We start from the raw sequence: 21,476 nt of genomic DNA, 5'->3' as shown, positions 1-21,476 counted from the left end.
TCCAGCTGACAATTTTAACAACTTTTCTAACAGACTTTTACCATTCTAAAGGAAGCCCCCAGAGTCTTGGAACAGCCAGCTGATTAAATTACCTACATTATTTGCAGAAAGAACATAAAACATAGAAGAAGAAAAACTCCACACATTTTTAGTACCAGACTCATTAGGAAATAATTATCACTGCTGAGACTGAACTAGATTTCTCCATCCTCACAAGAAAGCTGATTAAAATGTCTTATACAAATTCTTTCGGCTGTTTCAACTCAGGAGTAAGCACTAGTAGAGGCTTTTGACAGAACAGAGGTGAGCTCCATGAAGACAGAGAAATTGCCATAACAAAAAATAAGCTCAGGCTGCATTTGCATGGCAGCTTACTCCATTTTCACAATGCTTCCCTAACTTTTAATTTCAGCATTATATTTGACTTTTCACATGATGTAAAAGCAGTTTCTGGAAAGCTAATGAAATATAGTGCATGTCTAGTGCTCATTTTCTTGTTATTTGGTTCCATTAAAAATCCATTCATGATCCACTAAACCCAGAAAATCTCAGGAATAAAGTGCAGGGTGCAGCTCTTCCCTGCCATTTTCATGAAGGAATCATGAGGGAACAGAAGCATGCATGTGTGGAAAGGGGTAGGGGAATAGGGACATTGTTCAGTGATGCTCATTGTTGTACCACACCACGCCCACTGGTGTGAGTGGATTTTAGTACAGGTGGTGGCCATTTTAGGTATGTCCAAAGGAGGCACGATCACTGACACATGGGTCCTTTTTGACCCAGAAGAAGGCAGAACTGGGGCGGGTGGGGCATAACAGGGCAGGGCATGCTCCATCGATGTGTGTGGGACCCGGGAACAGAATCCCCGCTCAAATTGGTTGCCGCCTTGCCTGTATGACATGCCAGTATATCAGTCAAGAAGCCACAGTTGTTCCATAACACAACAGGTACTGCAGTGTGAAAAGAACATATATTAAAAAAGAGAGTGAGAGAAGCACTAGCATTATAATCAGGAAAACACAATATTCCCCACATTTAAATATACGCTCAGTGGAGGATACATTGGAATTACTCTCTCTGCTACATTGCAAGGCCAGGGGCCAATTTGTCATAATTATTAAAATGACTGAAGCATGAATCTGAAACAATACTAGGAGGAAATTACTTGTTTTATTTTATTTTATTTTTAAAAAACAACCCTACTGATAATGGCGCTGGGAGGAAAGTGAGCACAAGAAAGGGGGGATTTGTGGCAGCAAAGGGTGGGCGGGGAGAGAGACATTGTCAACCTGCCCTGGTGTGTGTCTCTAGGAGAGACAGAGAGGGGTCTGGAATCATACAGTCTCATGTTGGCTTCTTGGTCAGCAGTTTGGTGCTGGCTTCCAGGTCAGCATCCTTGGGAAATTATTCAGTGGGTGTGCCAGCCCTCATCCCAAACCTCATTCACATCAGTTTTGCAATGTCTGGATCGAGGCAGAATTTGAATAGAACTTTATAAGAGCCAGGCAGTCAAATAACGTGGTGAGATATTTTGAGTCAGCCTTCACTGCTGCTTCTTCACCCCCATTCCCCCCACCCTTTCTTGAAATTCCTTCTGATTTCTTGGGTCTCCTGTCCCAAGAGGAAAATCCCTTCTCTGGAGCTGGCATTTGGTAGGCAGAGAAATCCCTTATTGGCACTGATGGGATTTCCTCCTAATGTGAAAAATACTAGCTTCGGAGGAAGGATTTTTCTGAAGCAGGGGAGGAAAGGGTTGCATTCCTCCTCTATACCTGCTGTGATCCTGAATATTACCAGGCCCCTCTAGCTGATGTGATTTGAATTAAACAACAACAACAACAACTGCTTCACTTTAAATGCAAGGATGCATCTAATGTCAGGCCTAGTTGGACCTCTCCCCCACCCCATCCTCCAGACTTTGCAGTGGAACTCTAAAGGTTCCTGTTGCCACATGGAGAACTTGGTCATTGCCGCTCTGACTCATCGTCATCATTGCAGTCACTGCAGCCTCGCTGTGCTCCTGCGCCTTCCCCAACTGTGCTGTGAATTACTCAGCGTTCTTCATTACACAAAAGGTTCTTCAAATTGCCCTGGAGGGAAACATAAACAGCCAAATGAGAACAGTTATGTTTACTAAAAGTTTGCAGCAATGAGGTCTGCGGCATTGGAGGAAATTGATTTTCTTGAATGAACGTTGAGAGTACTACTCAATGCGGGCACTGAGAACTACTGCAAGAATGACCTCTGTTGTCCATAGAATTGTCGAGTTGGAAGGGACCCCAAGGGTCATCCAGTTCACCCCCTGCAATGCAGGAATCTCAGCTTAAAGCATCCATGACAAGATGGCCATCCAACCTCTGCTTAACAGGGAGCTTTCTGGGTTTTTTGTTGGTTTGCTATACATAGTTATACCACACTTTTTCAGCCCAGAATGCTCCCCATAGGGCTTTAAAAAATCAGTATGAAGTACTTTGGTTGGCTATTCTTGACAGGTAACTGATTTTGGGTAGAAGAGAGTTCAGGAGGGCATGTGGGACTCCTCTGGGGTGCAGGGTGTGGGCTGTGGAGCTGCCTCTTATTGAGCGCAAAATATGGAAAGACAGGGGCGAAAACAAAATAATATAGATGTGCCTGGTCACTCTCTCTAGGGGAGAGTCTAGGTCCAACTGTAGAAAGCGCCCCATCTCTTCTGCTTTCTTTTATGGAATCTCGCATCCAAATCCTGCCTTTGAAAGCAGCTCTGTAAAAGATGCTGAAAACAATAGAAGCCTCAAGCACAATTCCACCTGGTGAAATCCCTTTCTATTCACTCTGATAGCCTTTGAATATGTGTGTATGTATGTATAGCCAAAATGGGGAGAGTTAGGTAGGGCATCTGCCTTGCAAGGAGATAGTCCCATTCCCAGCATCTTCAGGTAGGGCGCCCCGGTAGGTGGGTGGGCAGGCAAGGGAGCATCAAACAGGTAACCTTCCCTCACCGCCCAGCCTTGGCATCAGGCCACACCCCTTCCCACATGTTGGCTCCTCCCCCTGCTTGCTGGTGAGTACTGGCACTTTTTTCTTGGGAAAAAACTGTGTGTGTGTGTGTGTGTGTGTAAACACAGAGACATATACACACACAGAGCTGTGTAGATGGCTTCCGCTTGACCAGCCCTTGGCATAGGGCCAGATCCCAGAACCAGCTCAGAACAGTCCTGAGCACAGCAGCTTATAGGACAGCCATCCCTAACCCCCACCGGTGATTGGGACACAAAGAGGAGGTTGGCAGTGGGGGAAAAGAAGCTTGAAAGCTGATCCCTACCGACAGAAATAAAAGAAGGAAGAAGCTTTTCTTGTTGCTTTTGGCAGATGAAAGAGAACAGTACAATGATATTGAGAGTGTGTGGCAGTAACGATATGAAAGAGGTTTTGGAAACTCTGAGCAGCAATTCTCCCATAAAATACTGACTGATTGCTTGGGTTATTGTTGCTCTGGAATTCTTCTCTCCCCCCCTTTTTTCTTTAAGGAGAGTGATGACTTTATTCTTTATCTCTTTGCAGTGCACTGAGAAGTCTGAAATCATTGTGCTCTGACAGTCATAAACTTGCTAGAGTTATAAAACTGTCAGTTCACTGAGTGTTCAGGACTAGATTCAAATTTTATAGATGTTCTTGTCAAATTTCTTGACATCACACAGTGCATGCTTTTAGTTAACGTCTCCCCAACCCCCTCCCAATGGAGCCTTGTTTATCCTGGGCAAAAATCTTACTTTTCTATTATTTCTTCATTGCATTAATATCCCACCTGTTTCTCCAAGGAGCATACATGGTTCTCCCTCTCCTCATTTAATCCCAACAACCACCCTGAGAGGTAGGTTAGGCTGAGAGGCAGTGACTGGCCTATGGTCACCCAGTGAGCTCCATGGCTGAGTGGGGCTTTGAACCCTGGTTTCCCAGGTCTTAGTCCAACACACTAACCACTACACCACACTGCTCCAGTGAGTGAATAAAGTCAACAGTCATGTAGCTTCAAGATGGTTGAATACAGATCAGGTATCCCTTTATAAGCAGCTTGACATAGAGTTAGGATGGCTGCAGAAGGTTCACCAAAATCTCAAATATAGACAAAAAGCTTGGCATCTTTGTTGTAGTTATTTGGCGGGGCGGATACTCTGAAATGCTGTGTTTTTTGCTTCTGCTATGCTAAAAGCTAAAGGGTTGAGGACAATTGGAAATGGACAGTGTTAACATACTTTTGCAGTTGACGGTCGGTTGGCAGCTTTTACCTACTTTCCTTTTCTGCGAGGTTCAAAGCCCCTTTAACATTTCCGTGAAAATGCTTGCTTCCACAGCCTGTGTTCCTCCTTTTAACAAGCTGTTCTAATGAGGCTTCTGAAAAGCCATTACATAACACGCTTGCTACGTGTTGCAACGGCCACAACAAAGCTACCCATTGCAATGCTGAACTGTGCAGCCTTATATTTTTATTCCCAGGCCCAGCTAGATAAAGCCACACGTCTAATTGCTTTATAGTCCTAAGGTGAACTCTCTCAAACATCCTCTTTGTAACACTGGCTGTGCACTGTAAGGATAATAATCGTGATTAGCGGTACTTAAACAGAGCTGTCCCCTTTTAAAGTGTGCCCTTGAATATAAGTTCATTCTGAACACACGTGGCATGATCCTGACCTTTTTTTAAAAGCACTTTGCCGGTTTCTCGTATTTTCATTGGTTCCAAAATTATATGAAGTATAACTCATCTTCTCTTACGCTGGGCCTGAGTTATGTAGCAGGTTTATTAGCACTTAGTAACAGCCATGAGGGGATCACTTAAGAAGATAGGGTTGTGGTGGATGTAGCCCTTTCTCTCATGCCATCACCCTGATGAAAAATCTACTTGCAGAAGACAGCAGTGCCCACCACAGTTGCAGAGGCTCTGAGACCTGGCAGAGTGTCTTTCCCACTGGGGAAGCAGCTGAGACTTCTTAAGTCAGAGCTGGATCAGGCCTGTGGGCCAGATCCTTAATTACTTACCCCACAAGCCAACTTTTATGGTCGCCTGTCAGTCACTCAATCTCATATTGGTGTCAGGTGATTGATGTCTGTCAAAGTTCAGAGGAGGTCACTGCAACTGCCGATCAGGTGACTAACATCTTCAGTCGGACAGTGATATGGGGCATGCTGCTCCCATCAAATGACCAGGCCCCCTAAGGGCCTTCTCCTTTGCTGGGGTTGATGTGTGTGGTACCACTTTCCCACTGGGGATGCAACAGTCCCCAGTGTCCCCAATGGGGGAAATGCAACTGGACCGTGCAGCATCTCTCCTATCATGGGTTTTGGTAGGATGCCTTTCCTTCTGCCAGCCTGAAGGTAAGTTTCTTCACCTTCAGACTGTGGAAGGTGCAGGTGGCACCTTATAGGACTGGGCAGAAGGCAGCCCTGCACACAAGTCTGTGTTCATCTCAATCCTGCTCTCAAGCATCTGATCAGGGGCTTTTGGTCAGTGTTTGTGAGCATCCTTGATCAAATGCTTGAGGCATCCCCTAGTGAGATGCCTAACTACAGGTGAGGGTCCCACTGGAACTGCTGTCTCCATTATACAGTGAGGGGGAAAGTATTTCATCCCTAGCTAAATTTCCCCGTTTGCCTTCTGACGAAGAAATGACCAGTCCATAATTTTAATGGTGGGTTTATTGTAGCTGTGAGAGACAGAATAACAACAGGAAAACCCCCAGGAACCCAGAAGGATCAAATACTTCTTCCCCTCACTGTATGTCTCTCTTCAGCCTTTAAAATACAAAAAAAAAAGAGGCTATGGAGCCAGAAAATGCAAAGGCAATATGGCCAAATTAATCCACTAGGAAAAATCTGCTGGGATGTTCTCTTGCACATGCCCCATTGAGATGAATGGGAGCAGAGTAGGTAGTTCCATTCATATGGTTAGGACTTAGCATAGGAGAACTTCCTGCAGGTTTGTACCCTTGGAGATCAAGCTTTGCAGATAAATTATATAGCTAAACTACAGATAAATTATATTTGAGTAATCATTAGTGCTGTGCCAAAAAATTCTCCTGTGTTTCCCACCGCCCTAAGTATACTCCATCAGTTAGCGAGAAAAGATAATTGAAAATTATCAAAAGGAAGATAAGATTTCTGTGAAGTTCTCATGGGTAGGGTGCAAGATTTTCATCATGCTTACTTCACTTTTAAGGTGGCAAGGGCTGCTTGTTAAGTATCCCTTTTTCATTCTATGAATTACTCACCGGTGGTCTGCACTCTGTTGAATTGAAGCCCAGGGGGTAACTTCTCTGAAGGGGATTTTTCAAATCAGGAAGCGAGAGCAGCTGGGGAGGCTGCAGAGTGCTAGAGCAATGTTTACCGGAAAGTAACACACACGCATCACCCTTGACCACCTCACAACAGTAAGGCAATCTGAAACCCCCACACCTGCTGAGAAATTCTAAGGTGCCCTGAGAATGAGGCAAAAAAATGGAAGCCTCTTTCTCAGGGGAAGAAAGCATTTTGAAAACATAGAGGACAGCTTTCAGCACAGCACTAATAACCATCTGTGGCCTTAGGGAGAATGAGTTACTTGAAGCCAGAGACAAAACTGCTATTGAATGTCACAGCGAGTTGGGAACAACAGTGTTCGCAGCCATCTATGTTTTTCTTACATCACTTTGCCCCCCCCCCAGCTCCTCGGCTGCTCTTACGTCCTAGAATATGCTTGCTTTGCAATTGCCCTTTACACCAAATGGTTGTGTTTGTTGTAGGCAAAATATACGCTGGCAGGAGAAAGTGCGTTTGACCACTGTTAATTCATCATTAAGAAATTGCATAAAGGTTTTCAGAGGGAAAGTGAGGACTGAGGAGGCAAAGAAGAGCCATTATTGTTCTAACCATGCTTCGACGTCGTTTCTGGGCTGTTAGCTGCCTTTGTTTCACTGCCTCTTTGGACAAGCAGGCCACAGTTTGGAGGCTCACATAAGCGTAGGGAAGGAAGAGCACAGAGCGGAGCTTGTCATGCTTGCAAGAGCAGGGAGGGAAGAAGATGACAAGTCGAGACACCTGCATCTTCTCTCTCAGCCAGTTAGCCTGAGGTGGAGATGGTAGAGGCATTCCTGATATGACACAGCAGGTTTGGTTTCCCCTTGGTCAGCAGCAGGAAGGAAACTACCAAGGCATATCATGCCAGGGCAAAGTCATCTTCCCAGTTTCTGCATTATGGGGCAAAGAGTAACCCGGGACCACACTGAATGTCACATGATATGGTCCAGAAACTGATCCTGAGCTTTTTCCACAGACGACTGAGCCAGAGGCCAACTGCTGAAGAATTGGAGCAGAGGAACATTCTCAAACGTGAGTAACTGCAAACTTGTGAGGGGTGTGGGGAGATGGCGTACTCGGGTTTCTGGGCAAAGGGCCCCTTCAGCTCCACCCCTCCCTCTGCTAGAGACAAGCAGGTTTTCATTGCCCTTTTATTACTGTCCTCCTTCAAAGCAGATTTCCTGTGAAGCTATATTCACAACACTTGTCGCGAACAGTTTTCAGCATTTTCAGTTTGGTACTTAGGGGAGAACATCTTTGAGTCACTAGTCAGCCAAGGAAGTCCAGGTTATGCTCTTGTTCTTTTGCAATACACACCTGTGCATGTTTACACAGAAGTAAGTTCCACTGATTTAAGGAGGATTTATTTCCAGGTATAAATGTGCATAGGGTTGCATCCCTACAGTGCATTGGATACCACCCTGTATGTCTAAGCTTGATGTAGTTAGCAACTGAGTTATAATGAGTAGGTTGTGCTTTTGGAAACTAAGGATTTGTCGAGATACACGTGATTTGTGTGGCCTCCTTACTATGCTCCGCACTCACCTCCTTTAGGTCAGATATACAAGTACACTTAAGGATTGCACTTAGGGAAAGCCCACTTTTCCATTTTGCATATTAAGGACGTGCACAGTATTAATTGTCTCTTCCTTTTGACAATTACAAAGCCTCCCCAAAGCAATTTTTCAAGTTTTTCTTTTTTGGGGAAAAATACTGTTTAAAACAACAACAATGTGCTAAACAAACACTTAATCTGGTGACTTTGCCAGGCACATGTACGGCATTCGAAAGGAAAGGCCTGTGTACACAGAGATGTCTATCCAGGTACTTATTTTCTTGCTGTAGGTTAAAAAATAAATCAGCAAAATAGGCCCATTTACATCTTTTCACTGGCTGCATCAGCTGTAACAGTATGCAACCAATGATGTTTGTAACTGCATATATTTGAAAGAATGTAATGATGGGTCCCAGTAGGCATCATAGAGGATGCTGAGCGTTGAGACTTGCAAAGGTGGAGTTCATGGGATCAGATGCAACCAAGTTGCATGGATGGCTCATTGTCACGAACTCTCTTTTTATATGTGCAATGCTTCTGGGACTCATTCCAGAAGCTGTTCCATAAAAGCAAAAATTTTACATCAGACTGAACCCTGAGCTGCTTGCCTTACCACTGTGCTCTGCACTGAGGCTGGCAGTGGTATCATTCCTCTCTTTCCCCCACAGCTGATAGACCCCGAGGCACAGAGGTAATGGCTGAGGAAGCCCCTTGGCTCCCAGCCTAATAGTTGGCATGAACTGAGCCCAGTTAAAGGAATGAAATTCATGCCGGCACTTAGCCAGAGGAAAAAGGATTTGGATGTTTTGCAAGGTGTGCAAAGGAAGGTGTTGGGAAAGAGGTAGCAGGAAGTTGACTGCTCCCAGGCATCCCTCAGAAGGGAAAGACCAAAATATCAATAACCCCATCCCAGTGCTTCCCAGATTTTTCATATTTCACGTGTACAACCAGTCTACAACACTGTAAATCTTTTCCAGCGCGGAATGAGCAAGAGGAGCAGGAAGAAAAACGGGAGATAAAGAGAAGATTAACACGCAAGGTGAGTAGTTACTGCTACTTCTTTCCATTCTTGGGGGCCCTTAAAGCTTTTAACTGAATGTTTTAATTCCTTGACATTTTTGCCTCTGTTTTTGTGGGTTTTTTTAAAAAATGCTGAGCATAGTTTGTAAAAACTGCACTAGCTTCTTTAGAAAGAACGCTTGAAACATTGTCTGTAGCTACCTCTTTTGAAAGCTGCAGAGGGATATTCCTGGGTATTGCAGTGCATTCATGTAGTTAGGGTACGTCTCAATGCAGTGTGGGTCACCAAGCTGAAAGCAGCTTGTCAGGGGCTCAACAAACTGCTTGGGGGCTCCAAAAATGTCAAGTGCTTAGCAGGTCACCTTGGTGGTGAGTCAAACACATAAGACTTATTGGAAGTGTGTGGATGTGCTGACTCCGAGAGAGGAGCTTACACCCCCTTTGCCTTTTCCCAATCCTTTTAGCTCAGCATGGTGTGACAGCTAAAACCAAGGTTTGGCTTTGCATACTGTCCAAACAGCTCGTGGTTAGCAAGAAGGTAGCTTAAGCATAAGTCTGAATTCAGATGACACACTCTGCCAAACCTTGGCCTAGCTGCCTTGCTGACCAGGAAGAAGCAAAGTTTCTCATTGCACCACTCATACACTGGGGAAATTACTGGGGCACCTCTTTTCTGTAGTGAAAACAGGCTGATGTTCCTGTAGGTTGGAGGGATATGAGACAGACAGACATAGGACAGAATGGAAAGTGCAACATTTTTTAAAAACTGAACCAGGTAAATATGGCCTTAATGTGTCAGAAACATTTCTCTTTCCCCAGGCCTTTGGCGAATGAACAATCGATCACTTTTTAAACAGGGGTGCGTTGTTTTTGCTTGTTACCATGTTATTTATTTTTTGTGTTTTTATATAGCAAATGGCCCTGTGATCGTCACATGAACGGAAGTGTAGTAGTAGTATCAATATCAATAGGGTTTACCGCTCAATCCTATGGATGTTTACTCAGATGCAAGTTCCACTGAGTTCAGTGGGACTTACTCTCATATATAAGTGCACATAGGATTGCCACCTTAAGCTTAAAGTTGAACGATTTTAAGTGGAACTGTGAGCTGGTCGGTTTAGTCAGCGAGCCTATTCCTGACTGTAATCATCAGGTTTTTTTGAGGTAGAAAATTGCAGGGTTTAGTCATACATACTGCATGCATCCATTACACATTATCACATGCAGCCACGCTTCTCCATCCAGTATATAGCAGTTCCTGTTTTTCAGTCTGTGTAAGAGATCACCCAAGACACATTTATCTATTTGTGCGTGAATCTTCATATGCTAAATTTATCTTCTCAAGATCAGACAGGCAGCAAAAAGCAAGCGGCACAGAGTGTACTACTCCAGAAGGAAAAGATGATTGTTATTCCTTTAGAGTAAAACCACACAAAAAGGAAATACTAGGCTGTGCAGCAGGAAATGCTTTGTGAAGGTTTAGAGTGTCGCTTTTTTTCAAAAGCACTCAGCATTAGCCTAATTCTGTTCTTGTTGAATGCGACATCTCCCCAGCGCCACTCGTGATACATTAAACTGAAGAATAGATGTTAAAGAATGAAAGCTTGGTTATTTGTCACATTTGAACCAGATGGGAATAAATCATTAGAGAACAGTGTAAGTTTTTTTGAGAGAATATTTATGTACTATTAGTAAAAGATCGGAAAACCTTCTAATGCATGAAAATTACACGGTCAACACATATTTACCTGAACTTATGAAAACAGGTCTTTACAAATCACTCTTTCTTGTAAGATGATAGATTTAGTTGCAACTTTTAACTGCATTTATTTATGTCCTTTTATTACATTTATATATACTACCTTTATCTTCCAAGGATCTCAGGGTGGTGTACGTAGTTCTCATTCTCCCCATTTCATCCTCACAACAATTCTGAGAGGTAGGATAGGCTAAGAGATGGTGACTGTCCCAAGATCACCCAATGAGCTTCATGGCTGAGTGTGGGGTTCAAACCCTGGTCTCCCAGGTCATAGTCCAGCACTCTTAACCATTGGGCCACACATGCACTGAGAGGAGAGGGAGGGGAAGTTCCACTGCACAGCCACAAGTCTTTGCACTAACGGAACTACTTTCTTTGAATGCTGCCCTAAGCATCAGAGCCAGTGTGGTGTAGTGGTTAAGAGCGGTAGTCTCGTAATCTGGGGAACCGGGTTTGCGTCTCCGCTCCTCCACATGCAGCTGCTGGGTGACCTTGGGCCAGTCACACTTCTTTGAAGTCTCTCAGCCCCACTCACCTCACAGAGTGTTTGTTGTGGGGGAGGAAGGGAAAGGAGAATGTTAGCCGCTTTGAGACTCCTGAAGGGGAGTGAGAGGCGGGGTATCAAATCCAAACTCCTCCTCCTCTTCTTCTTCTTCTTCTTCTTCTTCTTCTTCTTCTTCTTCTTCTTCTTCTTCTTCTTCATCTTAGAATCCTGTTTAGGACAGTGGGAGTGCTTAACTTTGGCTTGACTGTGCACATTAACCTGCAGCCTCTGAAATCCAGAGCACATTTTCAGGATGGGTAAGGGCCATAGTTCAGTGATAGAGCATCTTTTTTGCATACAGAAGATCCCAGATTCAGCCCCCAGCATCACCAAGTAGGCTGGTGGAGAACCCTGTCTGAAATTGTGGAGAGATGTTGCCCAGCGGTGTGGGCAGTAATGAGCTAGATGGGGCATTGGTTTGAGTCCATATAAGGCAGCTTATTGTCTTCCTATTTACATAACTTCATTACCCCAGCTGCATAAAGGCAATCTCTTTCTCTCTGTGCCTCTGTTTCATTTATAAAGCAAACCAATGCTAGCAAATGATTTGCAGGTCAGTCACTTTCTTCCTTGACCTCCTGTTGTCTCAGAGCAGCAGCAGAGTGTTAGAAATAATGGGATCTTGAGAGTGGTGTGACCAGCCAGAGGAGGAGGAGATTAGGTGAGAAAACAGAAGCTGCTGTTAATTTGGATAAATTGTGTTTCTCATCGAAAACACAGAAATTTCAAGGGGCAGAATTCCCTGTGCCACTCCTGGCCCCCGTCTAAGACTCGGCCTTCACCACCAAATAGTCTTAAACCCAAATAGGCAGGAGGTTTTTGTGCTGCTACAAATTGGATTCTCTGCCTCTAGACACTGAGTCCTGCAAGAAACAGGTGTGCTGATGCAACAAAGAGGGAAGGGGTAATGCGACAGGACATTATCAACACCTGAGTTGTTGTCATAGTAATAGCTGAAACGCCAAGGAAATTCTCAGCATGTCAGACCACGTTTCATGCTTCTCGCAGACATTTTGCACAGGATGGTATTTTATATTCCTGGACTGTGGCTTCGCATGGTAGCCCCACCCACGTTGGTCTGCCCTGTTTTGGAAACCGAGGGAATTCAGCTTTGTGAGATATTGGACTGGAAATTGGCTTAGTATCAACATTTGAAATGAACAGCTTTTATTTATTTAAGCTACAGCACAGGTGTGGATATTTGAGGGTATTTGTAGCCAGCTGATGACACAGACCGTGAGAGCTTGCATTGTGCCTAGTGGGCCCGGAAGGCAAACCGATTTGTCTTCAGCAAAGGCAGAGCATTGCTGCCTGCTCCCTGGATCAACAGATCAGGGTGAATGTAGTCGAGAGGCACCCCAAGGCAGAGTGAGTGGGCTGCATATATTCTGTGCAGTGTGTAGGAGCCTGGTACATGCTATCTTATACTCTGGCACTATTGCCCAGAAGGTTGACCACCAATGAGGCATGCTATTTATAGTAGCATAGATAGCTCTGGTGAGATTTACACAACTACTTTTTGGGGGAGGTGGGGATCCCATTGCAGTCGAGATGTTGCAGAACTGCAGCTTCCATCATCCCTGACCATTGGCTATGCTGGCTGGAGCAGAGAGGAGTTTTGGTCCAACAACACCTGGAAAGGTCCCCAACACTGATTTATCACATAATAACTGTTGTACTATCTCGTTTGGTGAATCTGGCCATTTGGCCAACCAATTGCCCATGGGGTCCAGCTAAATGGAAAGCCAAGTACTATCACCACCTTCCTTCTCTGGACTTCTCTGGTGTTGTGGGAGCATAACACTTAATTCTAGCCATACAGTTAGAACTGCCAAGTGAGGCCAATGAAACAGTGAGGGATTGTCTGACTATACCCAGTCTGCTTGCTTCACTGGAACAGTCAGAGCAGAACACTGGGAGCATCTCTTGAACACACTTTGTTAAAATGAGTGAGAGTTGTGCCAAGGAATGTTCTCCCGCACAGCTCCCTATTTCTGCCATAAAGCTTAGGCACCAGAAATCCCCAGCGGGTTGCGCTTATTTACTGGTGTGAAATCAAAGTCAAGTTCAAGGGTGCTTTTTCATGATTGTCCCAGGCATCAACTAAGCCTGTTCCTTACATGGAAGTACTGTGAGAGAAAATGTCCGCTGTGTAAAAGCATCCAAGAGCTTGCTTGAGAGAGAATGCGTTTCATTGGTGTTTTTGCATGTGCTATAATATGGAAAAAATGGACAAATGCCGCTAGCTTTGGCAAGAGTACAAGTGGCCTTTGCTGTTTGTGTTGTGGGCTGTTAATACCTGCATACAAGCTGCTGCTGCGATTCAGTTCTTGCCCATATTCCTTCTAACCGCTGCTCTAGATATCTTGGTCTTGGGCAGAATTCTGTGCCACACCCTACTTTGGAGTGGAATCAATGCTTCAGATATGCAGAGGGCCACAGGGCAGACTAATGCTCAGTGAAAATATTATGGTTTTAAACCCCTGGTAGTAACTTGTACTTGCTCCAAGCCTTCAGCCCCTGCTTAGCTATATTCTGAAGAACCATAGCTGTTCCTTTCAAGCTTGCTTTTTATCTTGTTTATTTATTTATAGTTTATTTTATTTATTAAATTGCTATACCAACCTTCTAGGATCACAGAATGGTTTACAATATATAAAAAAACCTATAAATGCACAACAATATAAAAAACCCAAAAATATACAGCACGGTAACAAGCAAAAACAATTGCCCCCACCCCAATTTAAAAGGCCATATAGATTGTTTAATTAGCCAAAGGCCTGGTTGTAGAGGAAAGTTTTTGCCTGATGCCTAAAGATATGTAACGAAGGTGTCAGGTGAGCCTCCCTGGGAGTACACAGGGAATTTTAGGGTCAGGTTCAGCTTGAGCTGTGCCACAATCTATATATAGGACATCTTCACTCCCAATCACGTTCTAAAGCATTAACCCAAAATATCAGAAGCTTCCTATATGGATGGGCGATGAAAGCCTGTCGGGCAAAGGACAGGATGAGGAAGATAACTGGATAGAACCCGAGCTCATTTCCTTACAAAGCAGATTAAGCGTTTCCTCCTTTCTGTTCAAAGGCTTCATCCCGTTAGCGTTTTCCCAACCATCACAAGACAAGTTAATTGCTTTAAAATCACAGTTGTAATTATTCATGACAAGGGACTCTTGATTTCTTAAGACTTGTTCACCTAGCTCAGTTTCCTCTGGAGCAGGGACTAAGCAATGCCCACAGGTCATATCCCTCCCACTAAAGATCGCTCCCCGGAGCAATCAGTCCATGAATGAGTCACGTGCCCTGGCTGGGGAGCCACCCTTAATAGGTCAGATATAATCCCGCAGGTCCTAAAGTTGCCCATCTCAGCTCCAGAGAGTCTGATCATTGTGAAAGTTCCTGCTGTCCTGTACTCAAGCATCACTTTTCTCTTATTCCCTGAAAACACAGAATGTGCTGATGACAGTAGAAAATGACTTCACTATTCAGTCTAAATCATTGTTTTAAGTCTATATTTAGCTTACAAGCTCCTCTTTTTTGATCCCTTGTCATCACGAAAATATAAATAAGAACATTATGTTTTTCAAAGGCACGCTACATTTGAATAGCATCCAGAATCTGTGACAAACAGCCCAAAGCTTTGAACTGGGTGATAACGCTGGCACTTCATACTTAATTTATGCTGTGGTGGGGAAACATCACATGAGCAGAGAGGATGGAACTCCACATTTACTTTTGAGTGCACAAGCTTTTAATCGAATCTTTGATATTCCCAGGGTCAGGTTTCAGGGGACTTGTTGCTTATTTGGTTTAGGACTGCATGCAAAATAAATAAATCATTGTGGAGTTATGATGATGGCGGCGGCGGCAGCAGCAAAGATAAAAATGTCCTCTTTGTAGTTCAGTAATGTCTGCAACTCAAATTTAGCTGTCACTGTGTAATGGGGAAGCACAAGATCACATGCACTTAGGCCACATAGAATGAGGCTACTGTTTTGTAGATGGGAAAAAAATCTTCCAGCCTTGCACAGGGATGTTGCCGGCCATCATTTCTTGGTTTATGGCAGAGTTGGGAACCTCAGGAACAGGAGGCCAAGTGTGTCCCTCCAAGTCTGTCTTCTTGGCCCTCGAGACTCATTATACCACACTCCCTTGTATTTTTGCCTGGCTGGAATATATCCTTGAACTCCAGGAATCTGGCTGGAGAATAAAGACAGAGGTGTGTGCAAACCAGCCCTACTTCACATTGCTAACATTTACATGTATTGCTCCGCCCACCTTTGCCTTTGGCTCCACCCACCACGTGTCCCTCAGAAGATTTCCCAGATGGGAATGCAGTCCTCTGAAAAAGGTTCCATGCCCCTGGTCTCTGGTGAGATCCTTTCAACTATTAGGATTCAAGCTCAAAGGAATGGGTAGGCAAACAGAGATTCCAGGCAGGCCTAGATGCATTGTTCAAAAAACAGCAACAAAGGTATTTTTTGGTGACCTATGCACTGAAGGATGAGAAATACAAGCTTATAGTCCCTGGTTGTATTTATAACCTGCTTGGGGGCTTTCACTCTATTAGAGTTGAATTATTACTCTGCTCTAGGCAGCACATGTCTGAAAGAGGCATGGCTTCATAAGCGCTTCATAATGCTTAGACGGGAAAAATGTTTTCCACCCAAGAGGCCTGTTGCATGCAGAATTTTGTGTGCAGCCGACAGTGAAATGAATTTTCTGCATGTGCATTGTGACACAGCATTAGCTAAAAGGACTTGGGATCTATCCAACCCAGCACAACTGGAGTTCCACTCACACAACTCTAGCTTTCCTTTCCCCTTCAGCTCCCTGCATGGCCTCAGAATCTCCTGCAGAGGGTCCAATGCTCTAGAGCAGATTTTGAAGAGAGGGGGAGCTGCAGAGGGAAGGGGAGGAAGGGAAAGTGACTGGAATTATGTTCACTTTAATACAACCCTATATCTCTGAAAAATACTACAGGGGTTACAAAAAAATAGGGCTTTTTTGTAACCCCTGCAGCAACCACTTTTGCTGAATCACTGGGACCCATTTTGTTGACGTCCTTAAGCTTCCAGCCACTTTTCCAGTTAATAGCGTTTTAGCAGAAGTGGCGTGATATTCTTTATAGTCGCCACATCCCAGTCCAAAAACACATTTAAGATTAGGTTATCAACTGCTGCACCAGTATCAGATCATAAAGTATGAGGCCATTGTTGGATTGACATTACAAGGTCCTACTGGGTAGCCTGGCCATGCTCCCATGAGTAGCGTGGAGTTGGTAAACCTTTCCCCAAGTCCCCAAAGTGAATTCAGCTATTTCATTTCATGTTTCTCGCCTCTTCTATAGGCTGGGGAAAGGATTCTATTTTAGACAGCCCTACAGCTTGCCATTGAATCTCCACTGGCATGGCCGTGAAAGGAAAGCCCTTAATTCACCCGTTATTGAACGTAAATTAAATAAAACGTAAAGTCAGTCTAGGTAGTTGTAAGAGATAAGGCCTAGTATCAACAGGACCTTAGGACCTAAGATCAAATTAAGGGTTGCAGCATTCTTCCAGAATTGTGATTAGGGTAGCTCCTGACAAATGGGACAAAAATGCTGCTCTTATCTATGGTTCCAAAGATGAAACTGATTGGACATAATTTAAGAGAGGCATTTGCGTAACATACCGATCTCAACAGGTTGCCCCAATCCTTGGGAAATCCCTGTAAATCTGCTTACTTTATTAAAAGTTCAGTGCATTCAAGGGGAATATAAGTCGTTTTCAGCCATACTCTGCTCTTGGGTAAATGCCTATCACCAACTATTAAATATACGGACTTAACAGTATGACAGAAGTATGACAGATTTGTGAAGACCTCTCTGAGCACTGTTGTCCTACTTTTTTTACATCACTGCATTAGAAATAATTGTTTTAGTACAATGAAGATTGTTGCATGCCAAAACGCTCTTTCAGTTGGTAGGCCACCAACAGCATATCTGACTATTGCCCGATATACTCCTCCTCAATAATTCTGAGTAAATGTGCATGTAATTGGGCTGGAAGTAAAAACTGGGGAAGCTTAATCAACATACTTCAGCCTTACTTTCTATGGAAAAAAGTACACTAGCAAATGAGTTATTTTTTCTGATATGAAAAGATCCCCATTAGGCCTTCCTTTTGGGTGTACCATTACTGCCATATTCTTGGGATGACATATCAGAGCTATTCTCAGCGAAGCTGGTTCAAAAAATATTGTATTCACCTAGAATACTTTTACACCAACTCTTAAAAGCAGGATAGCCGTCAGGTCCACCTTCAGGCCGTTGGAGATAGTTTGACGAGCTCTGAGAATGCAGCATTTGATGCAAAACGTCTTGCCAACAAGTTTATTGTTAAGTCACTGAACCCAGGGCGGATTTATGTAGAAAACATGACACCTTCAGTTGCTTGTGTCAGGTCACAGAATACAGTCTTTTTTAGATGCCATGCCTCTGATCAGGCCATTTGTAATTGTACTTCTTGTTCAGCCAGGTCAGAAACGGCACATCAGTAATGGGTGAAGTGCAATATTTAATCAGTTTGGATGCATGTTCCAACTTCTTCAAAGCACCCTGAGGTACAGGCCATCAGTTTGACATGGAGTTGTGAGCATATTTGCAGAGTCCTTGCTCAAATATATATTGGCTTCACTTCACCAATTGATTGTCACTTTGCACCAGTTAGCCTCTCATTGCACCAGTTAGTTAGGGTCTCGTTGCACCAGTTAGCCTCTTCCAACAGTATGACATACCAAAGAGGCAGCAGCTACGCTTCTCAGTCAACTTTTCAGAACAATGTGGAACTGTCAGATTTATTTATTTTAATAGTTACAAACCACCTCCTTGCCAAAATGCATGAAAATAGCGTGCTAACCATGAAATCAAGTAAATGCAGTCATAAACAACAAGCAAGGAAAGCAGTGTTAATTGCCTCCATGTGTCTCTACAGTCTGACAGATCAGGTAATGTTTTCTCTAGTTTTTGAAAAGTGGGTATTGCACATCCACGATGCCACCACCAAGAAGGCACTTTAACAAGGTGCCCTGTCTTGGACTCCCTCAATGTTTGGTGGAGTTATGAAGAATCAGTGGTGGGTGTGAAATCAACAAATCATGCATTCAGTCCAGCCATGCTCCAGTATTCAGAAATAATAGGCAGTCTTTTAGTACAAGGGGTGTCTCTTGGTGGCCTCACATCTAATGTTAAGATGGCAGAAACAGTGGTTAAAAACCAGCCACTGGACACAGATGAGGAACTGGAAAATAAAGCAGCATTTCTTTTAACTTTCCCTCTCCCCTTCCCTTTGGTCAGCGCAAGAAATCAGCGTATCGCTTTGGGGAAGAATGACATTTTGGAACACTTCTCTTTTTCCCTACAGCTAAGTCAAAGGCCTACAGTAGAAGAGCTGCGCGAAAGGAAAATTCTCATCCGCTTTAGTGATTATGTGGAAGTGGCAGACGCTCAGGACTATGACAGGCGGGCAGACAAGCCATGGACACGGCTCACAGCTGCTGACAAGGTACGTAGATTAGGGGAAGCCTTGGGCTTGAGTCTTAGTCTAATGCAGGGGTAGCTAACATAGGACTGTAATTTTCATCAGCCCCAACCAACACGGTCCATAGTCACTGATGAGGGGAGCTGCAGCCCAGCACCTTCTGCAGTGCTCCACAATGTCCTTGCATAAGTCTATTTCATCCCATTTGTTAATTAATCTATGGTTTCTTCAATGCACAGGAATTCATATTTAAATACGCGTTTTTGAACATCTTTTCTCCCAAAGAACTAATGCTTAAGTGTGTTTTTATCTTGATGTACAAATTTTTATAAGCTGTTGAGCCAAAAATTGCATCAGAAAATTTGGGGAAGTGCAAAAACCAAAGGATGGCTGTGGTCGGATCTGCACAATAGTCTAGGAGGTGCAGTTCAGGTCAGCTTATACAAGGAATGTGCAAAAGAATTGCTTCTTAAAGCATGCCTGTTTGATGGAGCTACAACTGGATTTTGTGTGCTTTTCCTGCCAAGTCTCTTTAATTTTCCCATCACAAACATTAGCTTACACTTGCTTAAATTTGCATTAATTCCAGTAAAACCTGTGGGACATTTACACCATCACCAAACCTGGCATGAGGGAAATCAAGCCTGTAATTATTTGAGAAATACTTTGTTTGACAACACTTGCATGCATTTTTTTGCTGAGCAATTCCACCAGAGGAATAGATTTTGCAAGCTGTTTCTGTACAGGATACCACAGAACTGAGATAAGAAATACACTCAGGCTTGCCACATATTCAGCCATTGAGTGACAATGCATCAATAAGGTCTGTGTTTCTTAAGGTGATAGCTTAGGCAACTTGTGTTTTGTCAATATTTCTTCTCAATCCCAGTGGTCTCTTTAATGTCTGGTTTAATGTACCAAGTATCTTGAGTTTCAAAAAGAGGCCTTCTTGCAACACCCCACCTATCTTACACCTATCTCCCAAAACTGTTTGACTGGAGACAGTAGAATAAAAGGTATTTTTCCATGGGGAAATGGTACCCCTTTCAAACCACACCCAGCCCTCTTAAAAACCGCAGTCTTTCACCAGTCTTGGTTAGATCTGAGTTAGATCTGGCCTCTCAGGACACAGTCTAGCCTATCAAGCCCCCATTGATTCTGTGTGGATTATCTGTCATCACAGAACCTACGGTGAAAAATAAGCAGCCCGGGAGATAATACAGATACATTATAAATCACTCAACATTTGTGTGCTAGAAGAAGAGGTCATGTGCACTCTTCCGGAGAGTTCATCTTTGCAGCCTGATTGTCCTCCTGCAGTTAGTGGCATGTCTATTCCTGTTTGTGAGGATACTTTATCACAGCTTGGAGGAAAGTCAAACTGACAGCTTTCACTAAAAGGAGACAGTTAATGCTCCATGGTATTTGCCCATGCTCCTAACGGACAAGATTTGACTTCGTCTTGAAAGATGTGATATACCCCTTTTGAAAATTCTTTTGACACTATTAGATTGATGTAGAAGAATCTCTAGCAGAAATTGAAATGTGGTCTGAGGTTGTTGGATCTTCAGCAGCGTTAGCAGCAAAAGACCCAGGTCATAAGATTTAAGTAGTGATGACCTTCGGGCAGAGTGATCTCCATTAAATCTGTCTTTTTCCTGGTTGGTGTGATGATTTGTGTTTGGCAGATCTGTGTTCCCAAAGTCCAGTGTGTAAGAACTAGGAATGAGTACCAAACTCACCAGCAAAGGACAAGGGAGCTCAAGAAGTATGTCTCTGCCTCGTGGCTTCTTCTGTGGCTAGCAGGCAAAAGCTCATGCAACCTGGACTCTCCCCCCCCCCTTTTGAAATAAAATATAGCCATCATATGTGTCAAATGCACACTTAGTATTTACAAGTGCATGAGTTTTTGCCTTCTACATCACAAGCCATTTTGAAGATCAAAAACTGCACAAGGTTCTTGTTTTCATATTTGGTGAGAGTGTATCATGGTCCACGCCTTTTGGGGGAAAGTCTTTTATCTATCTCTCCTAATTCGGCAATTGCTTTACTCTCACTAGATTTAACCACAAATTCTACCCTTATAGCTAAAGAATTAATTTCTTTCCTGTTCACAGCAGCTAGAATAGTTCCCCCTTTCTTAAAATAGTCAGCAATTCTGTGCATGCGTACTTGGGAGAAACGTCCCATTAGGCTGTGGCCCTTGCTTCTAGTCAATATGTATTGGATCCAGGTGTACAACACACTGACAGGTGAGCATCCCAAGTGTCACCCAGGCTGCTATAACGTATCACATTCCGAGTGGTGGCTCTAGCAAGCTACTGATCTCGTAAGAGACGGACCACTTTCCATTTAGTGCCCATCTATTCATAATTTAGAAAAGTGGAATGTACCTTCAGACTGCTTTTCAGCTGCATATTTACAAGCTTCTATTTGTCCCCTGCAGGCGGCAATTCGCAAAGAGCTCAATGAGTTTAAAAGCACTGAAATGGAAGTTCACGAATTAAGCAGGCATTTAACAAGGTGAGATGCTTTTTTTAAATAATAATTAAAAATGACTGAAAAAGCAGATTTCCAGTACAAACTCCATCAACAAAAGGCTCATATGTAGCCCTGACCAATATTTGGTTAAAAAAAAATCTCCAGGACCCCTTCATTGTCAGTATGTATTTTATTTTTTTTGTATACTATTCATCTGTAGTATTGCTAGATGTAAGGCTTGCCTTGGGCTATATACAATGATATTTGCAACTACATTGGCAGCTTCATT

At 43.6% G+C, this 21,476-nt stretch overlaps 2 protein-coding genes across 15 annotated transcripts in view; one reads left to right on the top strand and one right to left on the bottom strand.

The window, feature by feature from the left end:
• Positions 1-21,476, top strand: part of PHACTR1 (phosphatase and actin regulator 1) — a gene marked incomplete at its 3' end in the record, with an annotated part of 251,467 nt that overhangs the window by 226,219 nt on the left and 3,772 nt on the right. For 12 of the 13 annotated variants that reach the window (XM_083519363.1, XM_083519364.1, XM_083519362.1 and 9 more), the window contains 4 exons: positions 7,283-7,338; positions 8,839-8,900; positions 18,590-18,730; positions 21,153-21,229. In XM_083519363.1, the coding sequence (XP_083375489.1) occupies positions 7,283-7,338; positions 8,839-8,900; positions 18,590-18,730; positions 21,153-21,229 (336 nt within the window). Of the gene's footprint in view, positions 1-7,282; positions 7,339-8,838; positions 8,901-18,589; positions 18,731-21,152; positions 21,234-21,476 lie in introns of those variants that run through there. The other variant, XM_083519361.1, reaches the window with a different exon arrangement.
• Positions 1,166-21,476, bottom strand: part of LOC310714308 (TBC1 domain family member 7-like) — a 41,982-nt gene continuing 21,671 nt past the window's right edge. For both annotated transcript variants that reach the window (XR_014529623.1, XR_014529624.1), the window contains one exon: positions 1,166-2,090. The gene's annotated coding sequence lies outside the window, so the exon portion shown is untranslated. The remainder of the gene's footprint in view (positions 2,091-21,476) is intronic.

This window comes from Podarcis liolepis (assembly GCF_965112155.1).
Source record: "Podarcis liolepis genome assembly, chromosome: 8".
Lineage (NCBI taxonomy): Eukaryota > Metazoa > Chordata > Lepidosauria > Squamata > Lacertidae > Podarcis > Podarcis liolepis.
Note: the sequence above shows the minus strand (reverse complement) of the source record. Positions and strands in the feature narration are given on the sequence as shown.